This window comes from Nesoenas mayeri (genome assembly GCF_963082525.1).
Source record: "Nesoenas mayeri genome assembly, chromosome: 4".
NCBI lineage: Eukaryota > Metazoa > Chordata > Aves > Columbiformes > Columbidae > Nesoenas > Nesoenas mayeri.
The window spans coordinates 33,612,375-33,635,063 of NC_137540.1; the positions used below are offsets into that span (position 1 = coordinate 33,612,375).

Here is a 22,689-nt window from a genome sequence, read left to right on the forward strand (position 1 = left end):
TGAGCATTTCCTAACCTAAGACCACTTGGCTGTATAACGACGTCTGTCCATTTCCCAAATTTAGGCCACATAGCTAACACAAGCAAGAAGTCCAGCACGTACCTGTATTTCTGCAAGTGTGAGATACAAGAAGCTCGGAAAAGAATTTTATGTAAGACATTTCCATTCCCGTCGGTGGCCCGTCTCCAGCGGCGGGAGGGCCGGGGGCTCGGGACGGAGATGCCCGGACGACCCCTCCCCAGCCCTCTCGCCGCCGGCGACGCCGCTCGCTCAGTGCCCATGTGCGGGCGAGCGGCCGGGACATGCTCACTGGGCGGGCACCGCGCCGCGGCTACCGCACATGCTCACTTGGCCGCGGAGGGCACCGTCGGAGGTAGGGGCTCGCTCCGCCGCCGGGGGAACCGCGCTTTCGCTCCGACCGGACCGCGACATGCTCCGCCGCCCGTTCCCCGGTCGCCACCGGCTCTAGTCGTGGCGGGAGCGGGGGAGGGCGCCGCGGCGGAGCGTCTGGCGGTGAGCGCTGGGCAGCGGCGGTGAGGCCGTGGCGGTGGCGGGGCTGCGTCGGGCCCGTGCCCCCGGTGGGGTGGGGGACGCGGAGGAGGGAGGGTCCGGCCCGAGAGCCGCGTCCCCGCCGAGCAGCAGCTGCCCAGGCCCCGTCAGCACCTCGGCCAGCGCCGGTGGCGGCGGGGCCGTGCCGCGGCGGTGGGTCCGGGGCGGGCGCCGGCGGGGCTCGGGGTGTTGCCCCGAGGGGGAAGCGGGGGGTGCGGGGAGCTCCGCTGCTTCCCTCCGCCCGCTCTGCCCTCGGCGCGCCGGCAGCGCTCGGCAGCACGGAGGCCGCTCTCTCGCCGGTGCTGGGGCCGGCGGGAGGCCTCGGGCCGGGCCGGGGAGGCGAGGAGGCCGGGAGAGGGGTGGGGGGCGGCGGGGACAGATCCGCGACCGTCGCCGGGAGAGGGCTTTGCGGGGGCTGCAGCTCCCGGGGTGGGCTGAAGCATCCCGGTGCCTCCCGGAGGCTGGGGGCTGGAGGGAGAGGGAGGCAGCCACTGCGCCTTAACAATCATTTAAAATAAATAAATAAAATAAAAGCGGAAAATGCAGGCGGTGCTGAGGCATCCGTGAGGTTCCCTCTGGCCTCGGGAGACCACCTGGGAAGTATCTGCGGGATGGCAAACAAATGGGAAGTGCCTGGGGTGTCGTGCAGCTGCAGGCAGGGGCAGGTGGGGCTGTTTCTGGCCGAAACACAGGCTCAGCCCCTGGCCTTCGGGGTGCATGCTCTTGCCCATGAGAAGTTAAAATGTTAAACTGAATGAGAAGTTAAAATATTAAACTGAACACAATGTAATAAAGGACAGTATTGCAGGTTGTGTTTAGTCATCTTTGCGAGGCCTTTTCAATGTTGACTGCAGCGAGAACACTTTGTGCAAAATTGCCATTTGTTTTTAAATTTGGTAGATAAAATTAAATTTGCAACCTTTCCTCTTAACTAGTGTTGCAATGATTGCTATTTTATCTGTGCAAGGTCACGGGGGGCTTGCAGTTCTCTGCCCTGCTGAGTGACTGGTCATATTTGTCCATACTTAATGCAGTTGATCCATGACATGTTTGGTGAGGAATTCTGTTTTCAAGTTTCTGAGAATTTTGAGTTAGGCAACCTTTGAAGGACATGATGTTAATTTCTTAAACACACTGGAGCAAACTTGCTTTTAAATCTGTTCCTCACTGTCAGTCTCTTAACTCTGGGAAGCTACTTGACTCTCAAAACTGCCTAAGTTGGTTCTATATCAAAGGTACACTTCTACAGACTTTCTCTCACAAGGCAATTAAGATCAAATTTCAAAAAAAAACCACCCAAAAATATTTGTTTACTTTTTGTAGGTATGTGTTCCCATTTGCTGTATCTAGCCCTACTAAAATAAAACTCTTTTCTTTTGCCATAGGTTGAAGATTTCTCTGAAGCTTTATCTTCAAGATGAAGTTCTTACTAGTGGTTTTCTTTTTCTTATTGTTCTCCTTATGGGTTGAAGAAGTCTATTCCAAAGAGAAGTCTTCAAAGAAAGGAAAGGGGAAAAAGAAGCAGTATCTGTGTCCATCGTATGTTCCTTATTTCTTTAATGCTTTTATATGATGGTGATCCTGCCATATTTTTGTGTGTTGAAATTATGTGGCAATTGAAGTAGAAGGTGATGCTTTCTGCTGAAAGAATGGGGCTCCGGGTGGGACTAAGAGGAAGAGGGTTTGACCAGCATCATAATTAAGTTCTCTCAATCAGTGTGTTTCTTCTGCAGCAGGTCTTCTGTTTTAATGGAAGGAAAAATCTAACCCATAGTAAATAATTTCTTTCTTTGCAGGGAATTCCAGCCTATTTATGGGGACAAAGTAATGTAGCCCCATAGTGCTATGCTGTCTAGCATTGTGCTGCAGGTATACTGAGAAAAGCGAGGAGGATGCAAACCCGTCGTACTGAAATTCAGTTTCTCGTTAGCTTAGTTCTGTAAGAAAAGGCTTGTCCTTCACACATTCTCACTGTGTGTTGGATAGAACTAATGCCTTCAGCACCTTCAGTGATTTACAGTGCTACAACATGGAGGTGGATTGACTGTTGCTGTAAGGCATGCCCTTATGGAATAATCTCTCTGTAAAAGTACAGAAATTAAAATCTGTGTTTGCCCAGATGATTAGAGAACCTATTCTGGGCACCTGTGATTACTTGATGTTAAAAATACTGCCTCTTTCTAATGCCTACCACGTTTTAGGTTGTGATCCATAGGACAATACAAAAGTTTTATTTTTGAGGGCCTCTTTTGTCGTTTTCTTGGCCAGCCTTGCTTATATTTTTATTGTTATGCTGTAAATATCTGAGGACAAGATCGATGGAGTACAATAAGTTGCCAATAAGCAAAGAAAAGCACTGTGCCTGAAATAGTAGAATTGTTTAGGCAAATTTAAAACACATTTGTTCTTTGATCATAAAAGAAGAAGACTGAAAGATGAGACTGGCTATTTAACATTAATAGACTTTTTCCAAAGAAAACGTAAAAAAAAAAAGTAAAATAACCAGACAGAAGCAATGTTTGAAATATACTTTTTAAAGTTCCCACTCTTTTTAAGTGTTGGCAGTGATGTTTATTTGCAAGCCAAAATCTTTAGAAAGCTTCTACATATGATGTTTTCATTCTTTTTTTTTTAATATCAAACCTGAAAAATGAGATATATCTTTGCATTTGAATACAGTAAGATATGAGTCTCAAATGTGATCATGATACATCTTAAGTGACCCCTACCCATTTTATCCCCTTTGAACAGCTAAGTTGAGCTCTGTCTGGAGCCTTTGATCTGAGCTACTGTGAGGATTTGTAGCAAAGAGAGAAATGTCATAGTTCCCAGGATGGGCGTAAGCACTGAAGTCCGCAGAAACAGTTACACAGCTGGGAACTGAATCCAAATCTTCCATGGTCTCATGGAAGCAGCCAGGATTTCCCCCCTCTTCTTGACTTGGTTTTAATTAAAATTCAAAACTTTGATGTCATTTTATCTTGATTAAGTGGGTAGTTTTTTGGTTTGTTTGTTGTTTTTTTTTCTCTTAAGTACAGTATTTCATGGTACTCTCTTCTTTGCGATAACAGTTGACTTTACAACCATTATATATTATGTCATTTGTCACCAAAAGACTTGAAAAGCATTGAATAAACGCTGTAATTTGTGAAGCAATACTTTCATGTTCCAGTCACTAGTGGAATCCAGTGTTTGTCTGATGTATCACATGTCCAGTGTTGCTAGCTAGAATTAATTGCCATATCAATTAGTCCTACTGGATTTTCTGAATAATGAACAAGTTGTCTGTATCTTACTTGGCTGAAGTTCATGGCCTGAGAGACAACCACCTGTAATGGCATGGTTGCAGGACTGCTGGTTTTGTGGCTGGCATCTAGAAGACCTCGCATATGAATGAGCAATGAAAGTCAATTCTGTCTTGCAAAAAATTATCTAATCCTTTCTTCACTCAGTCTACTGGTGGCAAACTTTTAGTCATCAACCTGTTTTTTATAATCTTTCACAAAACTTCATTACCTCATTACACTTTGTGTTATAAAAAAGGCGGCCTATGCTTAGTAGTTTTTTTCCTGTGGGGAAAAAAAAAAGTGAGGAATCTTTCCTCAGAAACAAACAAAACACACAGTGGAGTGAGAATTAAGTAACACGATAAGGATTGACCAAAAATAGTCTCAAAGGAAGCTGTTGAATGAAAAATTTACTAGTAAAGCACCAAAGAAATAATTTAGAAGAATGCAGTGTATCTTATTTAAAGAAAGTAAACTGGATTTTGCATCATTTATGAAACTGAATAATACAAATTTACAAGTTAAAGTCTTAATCTACCTTTGTTCTACACTGGCTACTAGTACAATAAAATTCAAAGCTTAATTGTAACAAATTATTGTCCTTTGTTTCCTTACAGCATGTGAAAAGCTAAACTTTATCTCCTCAAGAGAACAAAAACCCACACTATTAATTACATAAGGAATAGTCTTCTCTTTGCAAACTTTATAATCAAATTCAAATGTATGCAAATAATTTTTCAGGAAAGATTCAGGCTTGATCTGATGTTTTTGCTTGAGTTCCTTAGTTTGATGTTAAGAAATGGATGGTTATAAGACTGGTTTGGGACTTCAGCATGAATTTGTTTGTATGAAAACTGTGCATACTTGAACTTTTATGGCTCTCCAGAATACAAGCCTTTCACCAAATGTGCCCCTCTGGCATCAAATTAACTACTAATAGAATAAGCTGAAAACAATCTGATTAGAAACACCATGAAAAGTTCGTTATTGTCTCATAAACAGATATTTGCTTCCATCAGTTAGGAGAATTCTATTTTGTATCTTAGAGCAAAACCTCTTACTTGTGATTATTCATAACACTGTAATTCTCAGTGCATTATGTGACAGTGGCTTGATTGGCCATCTTATTATCTTTTATTTCTGAAACTGATTTTCTCAGATTTTTTATCAAGTAGTTTCATGAAGCCGATGCTTAAACACTTGGTTCTTATTTTAATTTAATGATTGCTCAGAACAGATGTAAGATTTCACATCTTACATTTAGATCATTTTCATTCTTACCTCAGGCTTTCCAAATGAAACATAGAGTAATTATACTTGTATCTGATTCCTGAATGTTTGTTGATTAACAAAGAAATTTATATCTTGGGCCTAAAATCCTATAATAGGGAGTATTGCAGCATAAATCTGAGAAGCCAGCTGCCACAGATGCATAGTGCCATAAAATCTACAGCTTTAGAGTAACAAAGCTCTTGCCTTTTGTATCCATGGAAAATATTTAAAGAACCCAAACAGGTCCACCTCTTAGCTTATTTTGAAATTCACGATACTGAATACAGATGATTTCAATATAGCTACAGATGGAATTAGTCACTTTATCTCTTTCTTGATGGTAGACTACCCATCAGCTGTGTTACCTCTATTACTTAGTTCTTATTAATTTCGTCATAGTTTCTCGTAATACCTGTTTATGATAAACATGTTGGATGCTTAGGTGTGACTTTTTCTCAGAGCACTGCTGAGAAATGTTTTTCCTTTTCTTAAATCATAATAAATACTTCAGTTATTTTATGATGTTTGAGCTACTACTGTTATCCCCACAATCCTTAATAGCCCAGAATATCTCTCCTCAAAACTACTTGTAAGATCTCTCGACAAATGAAATTATAAGGAAAGGGAAGTTTGGTTATGACTGTGTTGTAGAAGGCATAGGGATGTAACAGTGTCAAACAGCAGCTAACAAAATCAGTTCCGATTGTGCTCATAATTACAGCTATCCCTGTTAATTATAATTCTATTATGACTCTGCTGTTCACTTGCACAGTGTTCACTTCTGAAGATCCCACAGCATCTCTAATGCTACGGCAGTGTTGAGAGTATGACCTCAATCCCATTCTTTTGTCTGGAAATCAGGACTGTGCTTTTAAAATAGCATCCCTCCTCACCTTTATGCATTTTTTCCATGTGGAGGCTTATGTCCATGTAGAAGATTAACTAAAAGCTGTAGGATATCTATAGAGACTCTTTACCCACAAAGCAGGAATGCAAATCATATTTTGGCGTGTATTCAGTAAAGCGTATCAGCTACTTCAGAAACTGTGAAATGGCCCTCTAAGCCCTCCAGAAAACATGGCTTGTGCCATCTGCCAGGGCAGAAGCTTAGAAAGGTCACGGATACCAAGGTTCAATAAACAGCTTCCTTTTAAAAATAACAACAAAAGACTGGAACTAGGGGAAAAAAGCCTTTGATGTGTTTAAAACAGAGAGTTTTATGAAGCCTGTCCTAAAATGTCTCTTGGTTAACTGTCAGTTTCTGACAGACTCTTCCCGTAAAGACTGAAGTAGAAGTTCAAAGTGTATCTTGGATCCTCTTCATCTTCCCGTGGACAAGGATTTTTTTGATTATGTCAAGTGTTCGGGTAAACGTGGCCTCTATATCTGTAGTACGTGATCATCTCCAAAATGTAAATGATGGGCAAATGGAATCACTTCTGTCTTCATTCCCATCTTGTAGAAGACACTGTTGATTGTTTGTGAACATTTTTATTTATAGGCATGATGGGAGGGTTGGTACAGTTTGTGGGAGAAGATGTAATGAAGTTGAAAGAAAAGCCTGAATCTGGTTGTGGAAACAGTTACATCTCACAGTCATTCTGATGATAAGTACATTGCAGAGCCCAGGTCTGGTTTCTATAAAAATTCTTTTGCCTTATAGTTACAGCAGTTTGTCAATGGTTTAATTATTCCGTAACATGTAACTCTCATGGGAAGCCATGATACTGGACAGACAGGGCCACATTCCAGGAGGTTTGGGAATTTGTTTTCACAGTGGATAAACTTGCTGGGGAGTAAAAGATAAAGCTATGTAAGCAAAACCCAACTTCTCTTGTAAAACAGTAATTAGGCATAGTAGGCTGGTTCTCATTCAGTAATTCATCCTCTCAGTGAGCAGTGTTTATTCTAAACACTGTAGTGATGAGACACTACAATCATCTGGTAAAGTTACAGACTTTGTATTTCATATGTAGCCTCTGGACTGAGAAAATACTTGGATCTGCACGTTAAATCATATCCCCTAAACCTAAGTACAAGGAAAACCACAGGACTAAATTCTGTTCTCAGCTCCACCAAATGCATCTTTGACAGACATGTTACATAGAATGTACCTCCACCTATACCACCATACAAGGTGGTTACATTTTACCAAGATCCATGTATTACCTCAGCATTTGGAAAAAAGGACTGGGACAAGGAACTGATGTGGATATATTTTTTGTAAATGCCTGTAGTTCTGCTTAAACCTCTGGATGCTGATCATTTTTCGTGTCTGCATGCGATCGCAGAACACAGCAGGACACCTGTTATGCACAAGGGTCACTTAGGTGGTGACTTCGGTTGGATGCAGAGATGGCTAAGCTTGGAGCAAACATGCTCATTTTAAAAAAAGGAAGTGCAGTCAGCTTGCTGTGAGCAATACTAGTCAGGCTGGATGAAGTACCATCCTAACCTGGTTCTGCTGGTTTGGGAGCTGTTGTCTCTACAGCGGGCAGATGAATCAGCTTGCTTTTCTCAAGTTTAGAGAATAATAAGAAGGCACTTCAGAGGACCACATAAGCACTCCTTAAGGTGCCTGACCCTGGCAATGTTGAATGTGAAGCCACAGCTGGACTTTGGGAGTTTCTGATAGACAAAGACTGAAGTAGTGATGCTAACTGAGCTATTCACACCACACAGCTTCAGAAAGGTTATTTGCTTACTTTCTCACATTAGGAGACTCTGCTTTTTGGTCTGTCTACAGTAGGAGATGAAAATTGTGAGTTATTTCACCCCCACAATTCAGGGTTTGCAATTCAGGATGCCCAATATGGGTTTCTGTTTCAAATTCCGCTATGAAGGAACCTTTATCTTTGTTCACCACATTGCATTACCTACAAATTTAGGTACTGAAGTTACATATCTAATTTAAGTGTTTAGCTGGAGATCAATCGGAAGAATTCTATAGTATTTCATTGATTTGTATTAACCTGTTTTTATGCTTTGAGTTATTGCACTCAGAAAATAAAATGCCTGCAAATCAGAACACTGATAGTTTATATCAGGGAAATAGTACTTACAATATATGGTGAGATGACAGATACAGCATTTCCTGAAACTTATTCTTAACATTCTCAGATATGCGCTGCCATGTTACATGGCTAGGTTGTCAGTTTTCATCACATAGATTAGATAAACTGTACTAAAATCTGTTGTTTCGGCATTATATAGGAAATTTTACTGGAGATAACTGAACAGTGTGAGTTGAAATGTATATTTTTATACCTGTCAGACAGTAATCTAGAACTATGTGAAGGCAAAGCTTAATGGTATGTTATGCAAGCTATGCACTCTAAGCAAACACCATCAACAGACTAAGCACACTGCCTGGCTGCCTGGGCTGCAGTGCATTATAAGATGGCATGCAAAGATGTCCCCGTGACCCGCTTTTCTTGGTTCTTTTTAAATTGTCATACCATAAGAATAAAGTATATTCATGTTCTCTTCTAAAATTAAAGCTTCATCAGCATAATGAGATCTTAAGAGTAGGAACCAGGGCAGTAGGTGAATTAATACAACAGCAAAGGTTCTACCCCATTGTGTAGAATATTGTATGTATTTTTTTCTCCAGTCATCCTACTGTAGCACCGCATGTGATAAGGGCTCCTTGTAACTTCAGTCAGCTCTGAGAGACTAAATGTCATGATAACCAGCAGAGATATAATGTCTTCTGACACATTTGCTTAACGCAAATGTAAGGTAGCTATATCAATTTCAAACAAAGTGTAATATATGCTGCCTTTTGCCACGCATATCTGCTTATCTGAACTTCTGGATTTTGATTATTAAATTATGAAAATAATGATCTGTTGCCATCAATTGAAAATGTTAATCATTCTTCAAAGGCAATGATAAAATGTGTAGAGATGTAGTGGAAGAGGAGATGAAGACCTTACTGCATACCCTGTGAAATGCAGTATTTAAAGTCTTTCTTTTAGTTATCGATATCAGAAGTAACCTCCCAAAGACCAGAGAGAGGCCAGTCATATCACACAGAGATGTTATGCTGAAAGACTAACCATACTTTGTTGCATGTTTTTTTCCTGGCTTTTGAGGACATTGTTTGTATAAGTGAGAACACTTTTGAGAATACTGTTGGGGATTTTTATTATTATTTTATTTTTTCCTCTCCCAAGGAAAACCAAAACAAAAACATTTTTTTTCCCCCCAGAATTGTTACTTAGGCAAAATTCTTTTTAAGGCAATTTCTAGTTTTACTATTACTTGCTTTTAAATTCCCTGTATAGTAACTGTGAGTCTTCTGTTGCCTTACCCCTTGGTATTCACCATGTCTTGCTTAGAGCTCATCAATTACTGTGAGGAGTGCCACTGCATTTCCATTTCTTAATGCTTTCCAGCAGTTGCACATACATTCAATGCAAGTTGAAATAAATATATTAAAATTGCAATGCATGCTGCAACTGGTGGAAATCTAAGGGTAATCTTAGGCTAGTTATCAGCTTTTTACAGATGTGAAAATTGTAGGTTGAATAAGAAAAAGTGGTAAGTAACTTCTCAATTGGTTTGAGTATTGTTAGACAGGAATCAGACAGCCTTTAGGAAACTGAAGCACTGCTTCTTTCAGGAGGGAGATCTCAGCTCAAATTCTTTTCCTTTTATGTAGTGTACACATTTGCCTGCCATTAATTCATTCCATAATGGCTGATTAAGCAGAAATGGTAGTGGCTTTAGGTAGATATGTTAGCAGCATGAATAGTCACAGCCTGCTTCTCTAGGTGCCTAACCCATCCCATTCACTGTTTCCTTAATTCATTCTGCTCATCTGTCACTCTGAAAGTAGCATAACTACTTAACTCACCAAAAGCTACACATGTGACTTATTGATTTACAGGTGGAATTTAACAATTTTGATCAACAAGGCTGCCTGAAGGAAACACTGTCCTGATGCTCTTTAGTCACGGGTGCTGTTCAGTAATGGTAGTTCAATGACAGCATGTTGTAAAGGACCACAGTGAAAATATAACTGATATGCAGCAGAGGGTTTTTCTTCTAGTAGCTATTCCAACCATTCCGTTCAAATTCACCTTTAAAAAATAGCAATTACTGAGCCTCTGTTCTTCTCTCAACTCAAAACAGCCAATGCTTTTTTATATCACTTGGGTTTTGTATGAATGAGGATAAATGTGTGCACATTACACTCGCGTAAGTTCAAGACACTACCCAATAACTTACGGAAGATGTAATCATGATGTTCTTTACCAGAAGGCAGTGCTGCCACCTGTCCTTCATCCCATCACTGTCTTCCCAGTGCAATGAATCTCCTTTGCCTCATTCATGGATGATTTCTGAACAGACATGTATGTTAACATACTTCTGCAGTGCAACTCTGATCTCATGGAACTACAGCCTTATTCCTCTTACTTGAAGAGATAAATAAACCTGTCAGCTGTATTTGGCTGTCTTTTGCTGTTCGATGCTCACTCATTTCATTTCTCCGACTTCTTTTCCTCATTGCATTTGACAAGCATCTATATTTAATTTATGTGTCCATGTTATCCCATGTGGTTCAAATTACCATCATCACTATTTAATGAACTTTTTTGTATAATCCATAGCAGATTTAAAAAAAAAAAAAATTTAGATAGGACTGAAGCTTGTTCATTAGTTTTTTTGTTTTGTTTTGACATTTCATTAATACTGGGCATATATGATTTAGAAAGGAACTCTATTGGTTGCGCTAAGGAGACCCTGCTTTTGTAAATATAATTTCTCTAGGCATCTGATGTAGATGTTTTAAATGTTAAGATGTGCGACCTTCAAGGAAGCAATGCCATGAACCTTCTTGTATATGATATAGTACCGTGTTGCCTACCTTTCTAACAGTTAAATGAACAGTCTTTCCTGTTTTGTTCCTGCTACAAAATAGAAAATAATCTTAACATTTAAATTTAAGTTTTACTATTGTCAAATTAATGGTAACTGCAAAAAAGCATACAAAGTTGGTGTATAATATTTCTGTAGCAAAGTGTTCATTGGTAAAAGTCATGACTGAAAACAACACAAATCTCAAAATTACAGAAGTAAATTCATTTCTTTGCATAATGGTCCAGATCAAGTCAAATATAAAAGCTATAAACACAATCCTGGGAGAATTGTTTGAAGGTGAATTTATCAATTATTTGAGGGGGTTAGAACACCTATTACTCTTTAATCATTCTGATGGTAGGTTAGCAGATGTTTATTGCATACAGAATAAGGACATACTAGTGGAAGTTAACATATGATACTAAAAGTGAAAAATTCCGCATTTTATTAGTGAACCTTTTATCTCAGGATAAGTTCTGATAGAAAAAGTGGTTCAACTATGTGGTTGTTAAGTGTCACACAGGTTTCAGTGTGTTCGCAAGAGATGTGTGGGGAATTATATACTGCAGCCATTTAATGCTGCTCCACAATTTTTTCTTGTCCTGTATGTTATAGTTCAAACTATACTCATGGATACACATTTTTTGGTAGCTACATCTTTGGGCAACCTTGAGAATGCATGCTAATCCTGCTAGTGATTGGTGAGTAGTTTGAAATTTCAGGGAAGTTTGAGCGGTTATTTGCTGTCATAGCTGAGTTTAGACATGTTTTTCTCCCTTATGTATAACATCAAGCAAACACAAGCGACTAGTTAAACAGGTATGCAGCTTTAGGTTTCTTAAATGTGCTACATACAATAGGGAAAACAGAATTCTGATTATTTTGTTTCTGAAGGATAAAATGCTCAAAGGGTGTCAAGGAGGCTATGACATAATAAAGTGCCGTTATGTTTACATAAATGGTTGACGTGTTTTTTGATAATAGGGATCTCCTTCAGAGATCTATTTATCTGTCTTAGCTATTAAGTGTTAATCAAGGAGATTAAATCTCATTGTGGAGGCATAGCACAAATGCTACCTCGTCAGCAGATCTTATTCAATTGCATGATTTGTTTCCTTATGGTTTGAGTTAAAACAATTGCTTTTAAAGGTGGGGTTATTCATAAGATCTCTGCAAGAGCTGGGTTCTGCTCATCTCCAGTTTTCAATCAAACAGTGATATCATGCAATGGTGACAGTTATTAATTAACTAGTTAATTAATTTCCCCGTAGTCAATAAGGAAGTTGCTGAACGGGAGCTACTATAATTTGGCGTCTTAAAATCAGGAGATCTGATACATTCAAACAACATTTTTTTTTTTTTCTTTAACTATCTAAAAGCCTTCTAGAGAGTTAATATTTTCTTCAATACATTTTTGAATAATGCAGAAGTCCCAGAGGACATGAAGGAGACTGAAGGATGAGAAGAATACTAGAAATGAACCTAGATATTATAAAGAATAATCCATAAGTCTGTTAGCTGACATTGATCTGGGAATGAATAATGAAAAAAAGAAATTAAGTAGGGTAAAGTAAACAACAACAACTGATACTCATTATAGAAAACATTTAGGAAATAAACAGGATCATTTTAAAAAATATATTAATGCATTTGTTTGCTGGAGGTAGTAGTGTTGATGTATATGACTTATGCCTCAGTAGGGTGTTTGTCTTTACATGGCATCTTGGTCACTAAATTATAATGACAGAAAGTCAGCAGAGTAGTCATCATAAAATAAATGGAAAAGTGATTACAAGACAGGATTCAAAATTGGAAAACATCACTGGGCAGGTTCCACAGGCAACACATAAATTCATTTACATGACATTATCAGGCTGCTGGGTGCTTAAAGTACATGTGGCAGGGACTGATGCTCCGTTATTGCTTTTTATTACACTCAATTTCATGTCACCCTTGTAGCTACATTTACTTGTCACAGGTTCTTTTTAATTTTAGTGATGGTTTTTAATTTAACACCCAACACAATAACAGCCAGGTAAATGGAGATGTTTAAATCCCCCCTGCAAAACCGGAGGAGAGACCAAGGCCTCATTTCCTATAATGAAGCTTTTGTTAGCACTTGACAATGACACGATGCGAGGGCTCCAGCTCTCTGTGGAGGAGCTGGCGCAGGCAGGCGAGAGCCGGGGCTGCCAAAAGCCTCGGCGTGGTTTGGCACCTGCAAAGTGCCCGTCAGGTCAGTTACATTCTAATCTGACAGCCGCTAAAAATAGTTCAGGTGGCTGCTTTCTACTCATGAAGAAATCACGTCCCTCTGGATGTTTATATTAGAAGGGAGAGATTAAGGAATTATTGTTTATTTCCTTCCACGTTTACAGTTAAGAGTATATAGGAGAGCTTTCATGTTTGTTACAGTTTCTTGAAAAATACTGAAACATCACAAGGAAAGGAAGACTGTACAGTGTGGAATGTGAAAATATGGAACATGTGTTGCTCATGCAAAGGCATTTATGGCATGACTTTAAAATTACTTAAGTTTAAGCACACAGTTGTTTCTGTCTTAATAGTAACTAATGCATGGTTTTTTTTTTTACAGCCAGCAATCAGCTGAAGACCTTGCAAGAGTACCTGCCAATTCTACCAGCAATATCTTGAATAGGCTATTGCTCAGTTATGATCCCAGGATAAGACCTAATTTCAAAGGTTTGTCAGATATTTCAACCTTCTTTTTAATCTTTGGAATTTAACTTTTGCTCTTTTCACACATAGAAAATCTACATAGAGATAATATTCACAACCTGAATTGTGAATACAGTTATTCAATACTTTAAAGATATGTTAGTAAGACAGCTTACACACTTTGGGATTTCAAATAGGTGATTAATTTAAACACATTTTCTGACTTCAAAACATCTCCTTGGTAGGCAAATGTTGTAGAAGTCTTCCATGTAGGCAAATGTGATTTTCTTAGATATGCAGAAAAGATTGGAATACATATTCTCCAAAAATAATAATTTATACAGCTGTAAGGCATGCTTTCCAGGAACTAGATTATTTCCCTGCTGGAAAAAGGCATAGATAATTTTATTACTTTGCAGAACCTGCAGCTTGCATTTAATTATATGTACAGTAAGATACTTTAACATGCATATCAATAGTATGAGAAATTTGGAAATCTATAATCTTTACTGTACTTTTGCAGAGACCATTTTCAGATGTTCTGTTTAACTAAGTTTTATAAATATATTAAAACTTCTGTTCTTGGCAAGTGTCTTGCTTCTTTCTTATTTTCGGTAGAATCGTATTTATATGTTTTCAGCACTGAGCCTTGTCATGAAGAATAAATGTCCAGTCCCTGCTCTACCTGTTCTTCTGCATGATCAGCTTGTAATCACAAAGCATGTTGCAGATTTCTGTAATCACAAAGCACATTGCAGATTTCTTTATATTTTTGAGAACCCTACTGTCAGTCTGTTAAGAATCAAGATGGAAAGAAAAGGGAGGACAAGCAATGTTAACTCACAGGGAGGTGGAAGAAAAAGAACATTTTCTGACAAGTGGTTTGCCCATGTTATAACATTCCTCACACATGGCTGATTTTCTTGGATGGCAGTTCCTATTCAAATCTGGAAGAGATAGTACACTCTTGGCTACTAGTGATGTGGTGGGTGCTCTGACACATGCATCGGGCACTAAGCAGAGTATTATGCTGATTGCATAACCAAAAGCACCACACATAACTGGTCTGATTTAAAAATTAAAAAAAAAAAAAAGAAAAAAAAAAAGAAAAATTAAAACACAGAGCAAAAGAAACTGGTTTCATGGAAGAAAGTGAAATTGTATTTTAGTGATTTTCTGGTGACCGAAGAGAACTTGCTGAGTTTGAATTTATGTATGAAATGTACACTAAAGTATTGTATGCAGACAAGCAAATTATTAGATGTGGCATACATTACTTTGTATTTGCTGAATTAGTCAAAATAGTCTGCACATATTCTTATATGTCTTTATTGCTGAAAATAGGAAGAATTCCACTGAATTAAGTACTCGTAACAGTGTAAATGAGATCAGATGCATGCATCTAGTGTACATACTGACAATCTCTACATACAGGTGCTAAATAAAACCAGTGGACCAAAATTAGTTTTCACAACCACCAGGCCACTTCTCCCTGCTTTGTGATAACTCTCTGTTAACACCAGATTAAATGACTGCCAATCAGTTCCCACAGGGTGACAGAGGGCAGATGTAGCAGCTGTCACACCATCCCTCTTCAACTACAGGAATCCTGGCTGTGGAAAATAGGAAAAAAATCCAGTCCGTGTTAATATCTTCAGAGCTGCTGGCTTCTAGACATTTTTCTTGGCACATTCGTAACCATTGTAAAACGGAACAGCTTTCCAGCTCTCTTGCACCAAAGCAGGGTAGCTGTGAAAGCTGCATGAAACAATTTTTGTCTGCCTGTATTCATACTTTACAGTTATGTACTTGACTTGCACATAGAAGTATCCTCTTAGAATATAAATAAATATGTCATCATAAATCATAAACAGGTAATTTGGGTTGATAGATCATCTTTATAACCTTGACAGTTAAAAGTGTCTGCCACTAGAAATGTGAATTGCCTCTACCTATTACACTGTGTACAAAGCTAGTACTGGATAATGCATGCTTTGATAACAGAAAATCATGGAATTTGAAAATTATTCAAATTTATGATCTGTGGAATGCTTTAAGCTTAGCACTCTAGACTGAGGAATTTTTTTTCTGTTTTCTTATCACTAGGTTGAAAAGAATTTTTGTGACTTCTATTGATTTTCAATGGAAATAGATCAAACCACAGCTTTTGAAAACTGTGTATATACTAGCTTGAAAAGATAAAATGGTATGACCCTATAAAAAGCCATTTCATATTGTGATACCAGTATTAAGGAGCTTTAAAAGAAGGATAAGGTACCTTTACTGGATTGTGCAGTTCACTAGTTATCTTCTTTTTTTTTTTTTTTTTAAAGGAATTCCAGTTGATGTTGCAGTTAACATCTTCATTAACAGCTTTGGGTCAATTCAAGAGACAACTATGGTAAGACTGCAGTTAAATTAATATAGCACACACAGAGATTTTCTTATTAAATTAAATTTAAATTTCAGTCTGAGAATTATGAACTATAACACAGAAATATTTTTTATGATTGTAGACACTGAGAATTGAGTTTAGTAATTGACTGTGCTTTATGTCATAAACCTATTAATCTCTTTCACTCTATATTTGTCTACACATCGTCATAGCCTTTAGAATTTGAGGTGCATGAAATGAAATCCATGGTTTCTAAAATGCAAGAAATACACTTATTTCCTTAAGTTATTAAGTTCAATGGAAGAACACATTTGGTAGTATGAATTAAGTAATCTTTCTGGGAGTTAATATTTAGGTTGCTTAATGTATTACTAAAGAAGAAACTAGGGCTGTATGTGAAACAGAAAGAACATAACATAGATAAGGCTGAGGCATACAAGTTCTCTGTTTTATGTAGAACAGAAGAGTAAATCATGGAAGAATAGGAGGAGAAGGTGTAAAGGAGTAGGCCATCAATGACCTTACTCTAACTCCTGTTTATTTACTGTGTGAGAAACTGAGGAGTGAAGTTTCTAAAAATGTATTTCCCATTGTCAGAAGGTTTCAACGTGTCAATAACAGCACCAAATAATCCTCATTAACATTTTGATTTTTTTATTTCTGTAGGAAATAAAATCTATTTCAAAACAAGAAGTCATTTCAGCAATGCCCTTCCAAATATTTTGGGATTTGAATACCTTTTTTGCAATGGTATTTCCAATAAATACTGTCTAAATTACTGCCAAAAAAATTATGTTTAGTTGTTGAAGATGTTCTGACCTGATTAGGGTTTTCTTTTATGTAAAAAAGAGGGGAGCATACCATATCTTGTCAGTACGTGCGAAGCCACAGCCAGAGTGTGCACTCAGTGGGGGAGTTCTGAGGTGCTCCCTGAACATCTCATTTAGAAGTAACTTGGGTGATCTGCTGCATCCAAAGCATTGAGGCAGTTCCCAAAATCAGGCTGCTTTTTTTAATGCCGTGACAGCACAGAAGCAATAAAGCATAATAGGGCTAATGAATAATAAAACACCTTTAGTTGTTGTGGAATTAAGTACCCACTTCAAATTCAGAACCCACTTATATGTTACCCTAGTGACATCTCAGTTTGACTGCAAAGCCGCTCAAAGTCAAGCATGTGATGGCCAAAACAGCTTTTGAACAGCTTGGCCAGAAATTTCTGTTTCCTTAACTAGGGGTGAATAAAGATTTGCATTTGATTGCAAATGATAGTAAGTCAACTAATAGCATTAGTGGGAAATTATAGTAAAACAAAGAATGCAAGTATGCCAAAGATACCTTGAAATTTATTTCCTGGAAACAAAAAGGAGGCTGAAGTTTAAAGAGGGACAGGGAGGAGGAGAAGGAAAGTGGGAGTGAGATAAGTGTCTAAGGTGGCAGGTATATTAGGCCAGATGGCCCTTTCAAGTTTCTGAAATTTATTGCATACTTTAAAAAGTGACTTTTGCAGAGGCTTTTTTACAATTCACCCAGATCCAAATAGTAACAAAACATGAATGTAGGGGATGCGCTTCCCTGCCTCAAAATTAAATATGCTCCCTACAGGAATGTATGTCTGTGAATTCCTGATGTGGTCACTTACAAATTTACTGGGATTTTCTGTAAGATAAGTCATACTCTCTTTTATGTTTCTGAATTTCACTAACACCATCCTTACTTTGAGTTATGCATTTATTTAGATTTCTATGTCCAGCCAATCTATGTCCAGCTAAGCATGTTTGGGTGAATTTTGGATTACTACTTGGTTGCCTTAATGTATCACAGGAAGCAATGACAAAAGAAACGGTTGATCTATTCTTTCATGTATCACTTGGGAAACTCTTCCTGCTGCAGTTTTTGCAAAATCTATGTGGGGGTAAAGCACTTCGTTTTAGCCAAGCCAAAAGGACAGTTCCTTCTTTCGGGTGATGGAAGGGTGGGGAAGAATAACCATGGGTGCTAGGTGTTTGGAAGTGAGGTGGTAGTAGAAGCCTCGACAAATAAATGTGCAGAGTGCCTGTGAGAAATGGTTTGAATCTTATATTCAAGGTTTGTACTTGCAGTGTAACCTTTCTTCACTGACTCAAATGGCAAAACAATACTTCCTTCTTCTCCTTTACTTTAAAACACTGTAGAAAGGTCTTTTTAATTTTTAATTGTATAAATAAAAATGATTTCCTTATTTTAATCTTAAAAATTCAATTCTCTACTTTATTAAGAGACAGTGTTATTATGCTTCTTTTCTTTCTGTGAGTGCAGTTCATGTAGAAAAAGCCTGTCATGATCTTCTATGTGCTCCAGTTTGCAGAAAGAGATGTATTGGCTATGCCTGTTTTCTGGCCTGAGGAGTTTTTCTGGCTGCATGCCCACTGTTTAGTAGGTTGCATTTGAAATATTTCCTAGAATGCCTCCCCTTTCAACCTCCCTGAAAAAAACTTGCCTTCTGTTGGAGTTTCATGGGAAGACAAATCCCTGTGGAATACTTCTGTGATTCTTTTTACCTACCAAGTCCTCCTAGCTCTAATGCTGATGAATGTCTCTTCCACCACTGCCCCTAGTTTCAGGCTTTTTAATTGCTATTTAACTCTCCTTTATTATGAAATGCCAATCATTCTGCAATATTCAAAGAATGTTTGTAAAATTTCTAGGAGGAAAACCATGTGCTTCATGCAGACCACTTCTTTAGCCCCTATTGAATCTAATCGTAGTACACATACTGAATCTTAAAATTCAATGCCCAGGTTTGAGAGGACTGGTCGCAGGCTTCTTTCAAATTAGACTTGTACCAGATCATAACGTATACTGCTGTCAGATGCTGTAATAGTTCATATTCTTCTAAAAAGAAGCCCTTCTGGACATCATTGTCTGGCTAGCCACAGTTTTATATCCTGACATCTCTTTGTGTTCTTCTACATTTTCTGTATTGCCTCAAGTATGTTGGTGGCTTTCCTCTCCAAATACACCCTGTCACAAGTTTCTAGTCATTTAGGTGAGTTTGACCTTACCTATCTTACGTTAATGTGATTTTTCTTCCATTGCCTTAAATGGGAACAGAATCAAGTTCTTAAAATATTACAACATCCTGTTGTTAGGTATACTTAAGTTCATTTGTAATAGAGCAAAGAAGGAAATAACATAGCATCTACCTGATCTTATTTCCAATTCTTATTTTGCCAGTGCATTCTGCTTTTCAGTGACATAAACATTGCCTCCTCAATGGGTAAGCTGGAGGCAAGTGTTGGACAATGTTTATCATTTGCCTATGGCTTTCAGAAGGCATTTTATTTTATTAGAACTAGGGTAATGCACTAGTTTATGGGGAAATTAATTTTGCTGCAATTAATAGTGTAATGCTTGTGAGCATGAATGGTATGCAATATTTATCCCAAATGGTTTAATGTAATTGTTTTATTTGAGCCAAGAAGTGCATATGGAATGTGAACTTCAGCAAGAAGAAAGTAAATTTTCAATTATATACATATATTCGAAAATATGCTTTCCGAGATAATGACCTGAATTCCCTCCTGTTCTGACGCTTTTCTATGACAGCCTTCTAGTACAAAGTCACTTCATATCAACTATTATTTTATACTTCTTATTTACTTTGACAAGATAATATAGGTCTTTGTATAAATAAGAGTCAGACTACATATAGTTTTTCAAAAGCAGACTGCCAACAAGTAACATATCTCTCAGAAGTATGCATTAATAAATGTTGTCTCAGTTCTTTCTACTTCATTTTGCTGCTTTCATTTTCCTTAAAGGAAAAACATTACAGATATATTTTAATAAAGAAATACCTGGGTTGATCTGACTGGTGGACTGAACATAAGAAAGTGGGCACTGTGTTCCAAACAGCAGGTTAAATCAACAGGGTAAATTATTCTGCATGAGGTCTTAGCCAAGTGAACTCCTTCCTCCTGGAGTTAGCATGACTGTCTCAACATGGCACTTGCTTTGGACTGCAATGTATACATTATAGGAAGTACAACAGAACTCACATTGTATTAACAGAAAAATGTGTGAGAGGGCATTGAAGTGTAAAATAAACAACTTTATAAAATTAGTTTGCTATGCAGAATACATTAACAAACCAAAAATATGTTGAGAACCTTCACTCACAGATTTCTAGCATTTTGCTATAACTGTAAAGCAGTAGCCATGTTTTCACTTAAAATTGTAAAAGACACTGCCCTTATCTCAGGATGCTTTGTACCTGATAGAGAATTATAAAAAAAAAAAGAACCACACCATGGAAGTCAACTAGGAAGACTGGAGATAGACTTTACCTTACATGTAAAATTTTAGTTTATTTGGGGTTTTTTTTGTGTTGCTGTTTTATTTTGGTTTTTACTTTACTTTACTTTACTTTTACTTTACAATACCTTTATTATTTTTTTCTATATGCAATATGCCTACTTTACATACACATAAAATAGAAGCACTGAGTAAAATGTAAATGTAAAAAGCAAAAAGACTTAGAGGTAAGACTGAAAGATCTTAACTGACATACTCGGTCAGATTTTTCCTTTGGTTGCACACAGCTTTCACTAAGGACAGAACGCATGCGGGTATCATTTTGCCCTGAGACACATGCTACTCCAATTCCTGAAGGCAAAATTAGGCTCTCATTGAGCATGGCTCTACTATTGTCCATCCTTGAGCAAGAGTCCTGCTGAATTCAGAGGGAAGTTTCCTCCGTGTAAAGTCTGATTCTGTCTCTTTGAGACCGGCTCTGTTTCTGCTTTCATCCATGCTACCTCAGTACTTGTGTTGTGAGCTGGCATCAGTTTTCCTCAGTTACCAAAATAGTCTCAAATCACTGTTGCAAGGTCTGAGGCTGTATTCTGGGTGTGTAGTGTAAACTGTATTATCGACCTGGTCTGTTTTCTGCTTTTATAGTGTGGTATTTTGCCATCTGTTTGCCACTTAACCAAATGGAGAATAAGCTGGAATTTTCACTCACGGGATATCCTGACAGAAGCAATGTCGTGCCTGCTGCCTGCAGCAATTTGATGTAGTCAAGTTATGGCCCGCCTCTGTCCTGCTGTGTGCTTTTCTCTATGCTTAGGGAACAGAGGACTACTGTCAAGGAGAGAGAAAAATGATCCCAGGGGAAGAATTTGGCCCTTTAAAATAAAAAAAAAAAGTTACCATATTCAAAACATGAGCGAGACATCACCTACCAATTTGTAGTGAACTTAACACTTGCCACTGTGATTACTGTCTTTGTGATTAAAAAAATCAGGGCATAAATTGCTTTTCTCTTCAGTCTGATATAATGGTTGACTTTCTCTATGGGTTTCTGGCTACATTTTTGGCTTATCTAGTGTTCATGTGTTCTTCCCATCAGGATTATAGAGTCAACATCTTTCTAAGACAGAAGTGGAATGACCCCAGACTCAAACTGCCCAATGACTGGAGGGGTTCAGATACACTGACAGTGGACCCAACAATGTTTAAATGTCTTTGGAAGCCAGACTTATTCTTTGCAAATGAAAAAAATGCTAACTTCCATGATGTAACACAAGAAAATATCCTCCTTTTTATATTTCGGGATGGAGATGTCCTAGTCAGCATGAGGTATTTTATTGATATATTTCTGCACTTTTTTTATTTTCAATTGCCTGATATGCAATATATATGCTGTTAGACTTAGGAATATAATACAGTTTATGACTAATATTTAAATTTATATGGCAGTATGTAAAAGATACTGCAATAAATTAAATGTGTGTAAAGAAATCAGATGACAATGATTTAAAGCATGTCAGTTGACAGCATAACAAGTACTAGAAATTTGAAGTATCTGTACATTTGTATGTCATGTTAAGCTAGCACATTAAGTAAACTAGTATTATTGGAAACAACATTTTAACCCTTTTGATAATTGCTTGGATTCCTTGAAACATAATGAAATGGATATCTGAAGTAAAGCCTTCAGCAAAACAGTATAATTTGCACACCGCTTGAATTTCTACATCAGCAAAAGAAAATGATGATTACTTATTAATGATATAAGGAAAGGCAGAAATTAAAGAATTTGTGAATATACATGTTTTGTAAAAGTATTGGGACATAATCCTGACAAAGTTCTATGCCTTACTGGATATAGATTTTTTCAGAAGACCCAAAAATGTTTAATTTCATTGCAATCAGTGTACAATTTTTTGTGGTTTGATTTGATTTATCAAAAGTACACCATGCCATAAAAATAGTCATCCACTGAAAACAGCAAATTGATTGATTAAAAAGGATGTCATAGTGAATTACAGTTCCAGAGAGTTCATAGACACAATGATTTTTAGAGATTAAGCTCGATTTCACAGAATGAGTGGATTTTCTTCTAGTGTGAACTGGAACATAGTGCCCTGATAGAGGAAAAAATGATTACCTGAATATACTGCAACTTTACCATTAAGACGGAACCACTACTGAAATTACGGTCACATGAGATATTTTTTCTTTGAGTAGAAGTGGCTAGAAAGTAGAAAGATGGGAGAGTCTGGGGTCCTTTTTGCCCATTCCAAATCAGGATGAAAAAACGCAGTCTCAATAATTTGCCAATAGTGATCAGAAAAGAAAAGATTGGGCAATCAA

At 37.9% G+C, this 22,689-nt stretch overlaps 1 protein-coding gene across 1 annotated transcript in view; it reads left to right on the forward strand.

The window, feature by feature from the left end:
- Positions 1-1,966: 1,966 nt before the first annotated feature.
- GLRB (glycine receptor beta) overlaps positions 1,967-22,689 on the forward strand; it is a gene marked incomplete at both ends in the record, with an annotated part of 43,585 nt that continues 22,862 nt past the window's right edge. Inside the window, 4 exons of the mRNA XM_080344375.1 lie at positions 1,967-2,088; positions 13,573-13,679; positions 15,989-16,056; positions 21,443-21,672. Coding sequence (XP_080200501.1) covers positions 1,967-2,088; positions 13,573-13,679; positions 15,989-16,056; positions 21,443-21,672 — 527 coding nt within the window. The remainder of the gene's footprint in view (positions 2,089-13,572; positions 13,680-15,988; positions 16,057-21,442; positions 21,673-22,689) is intronic.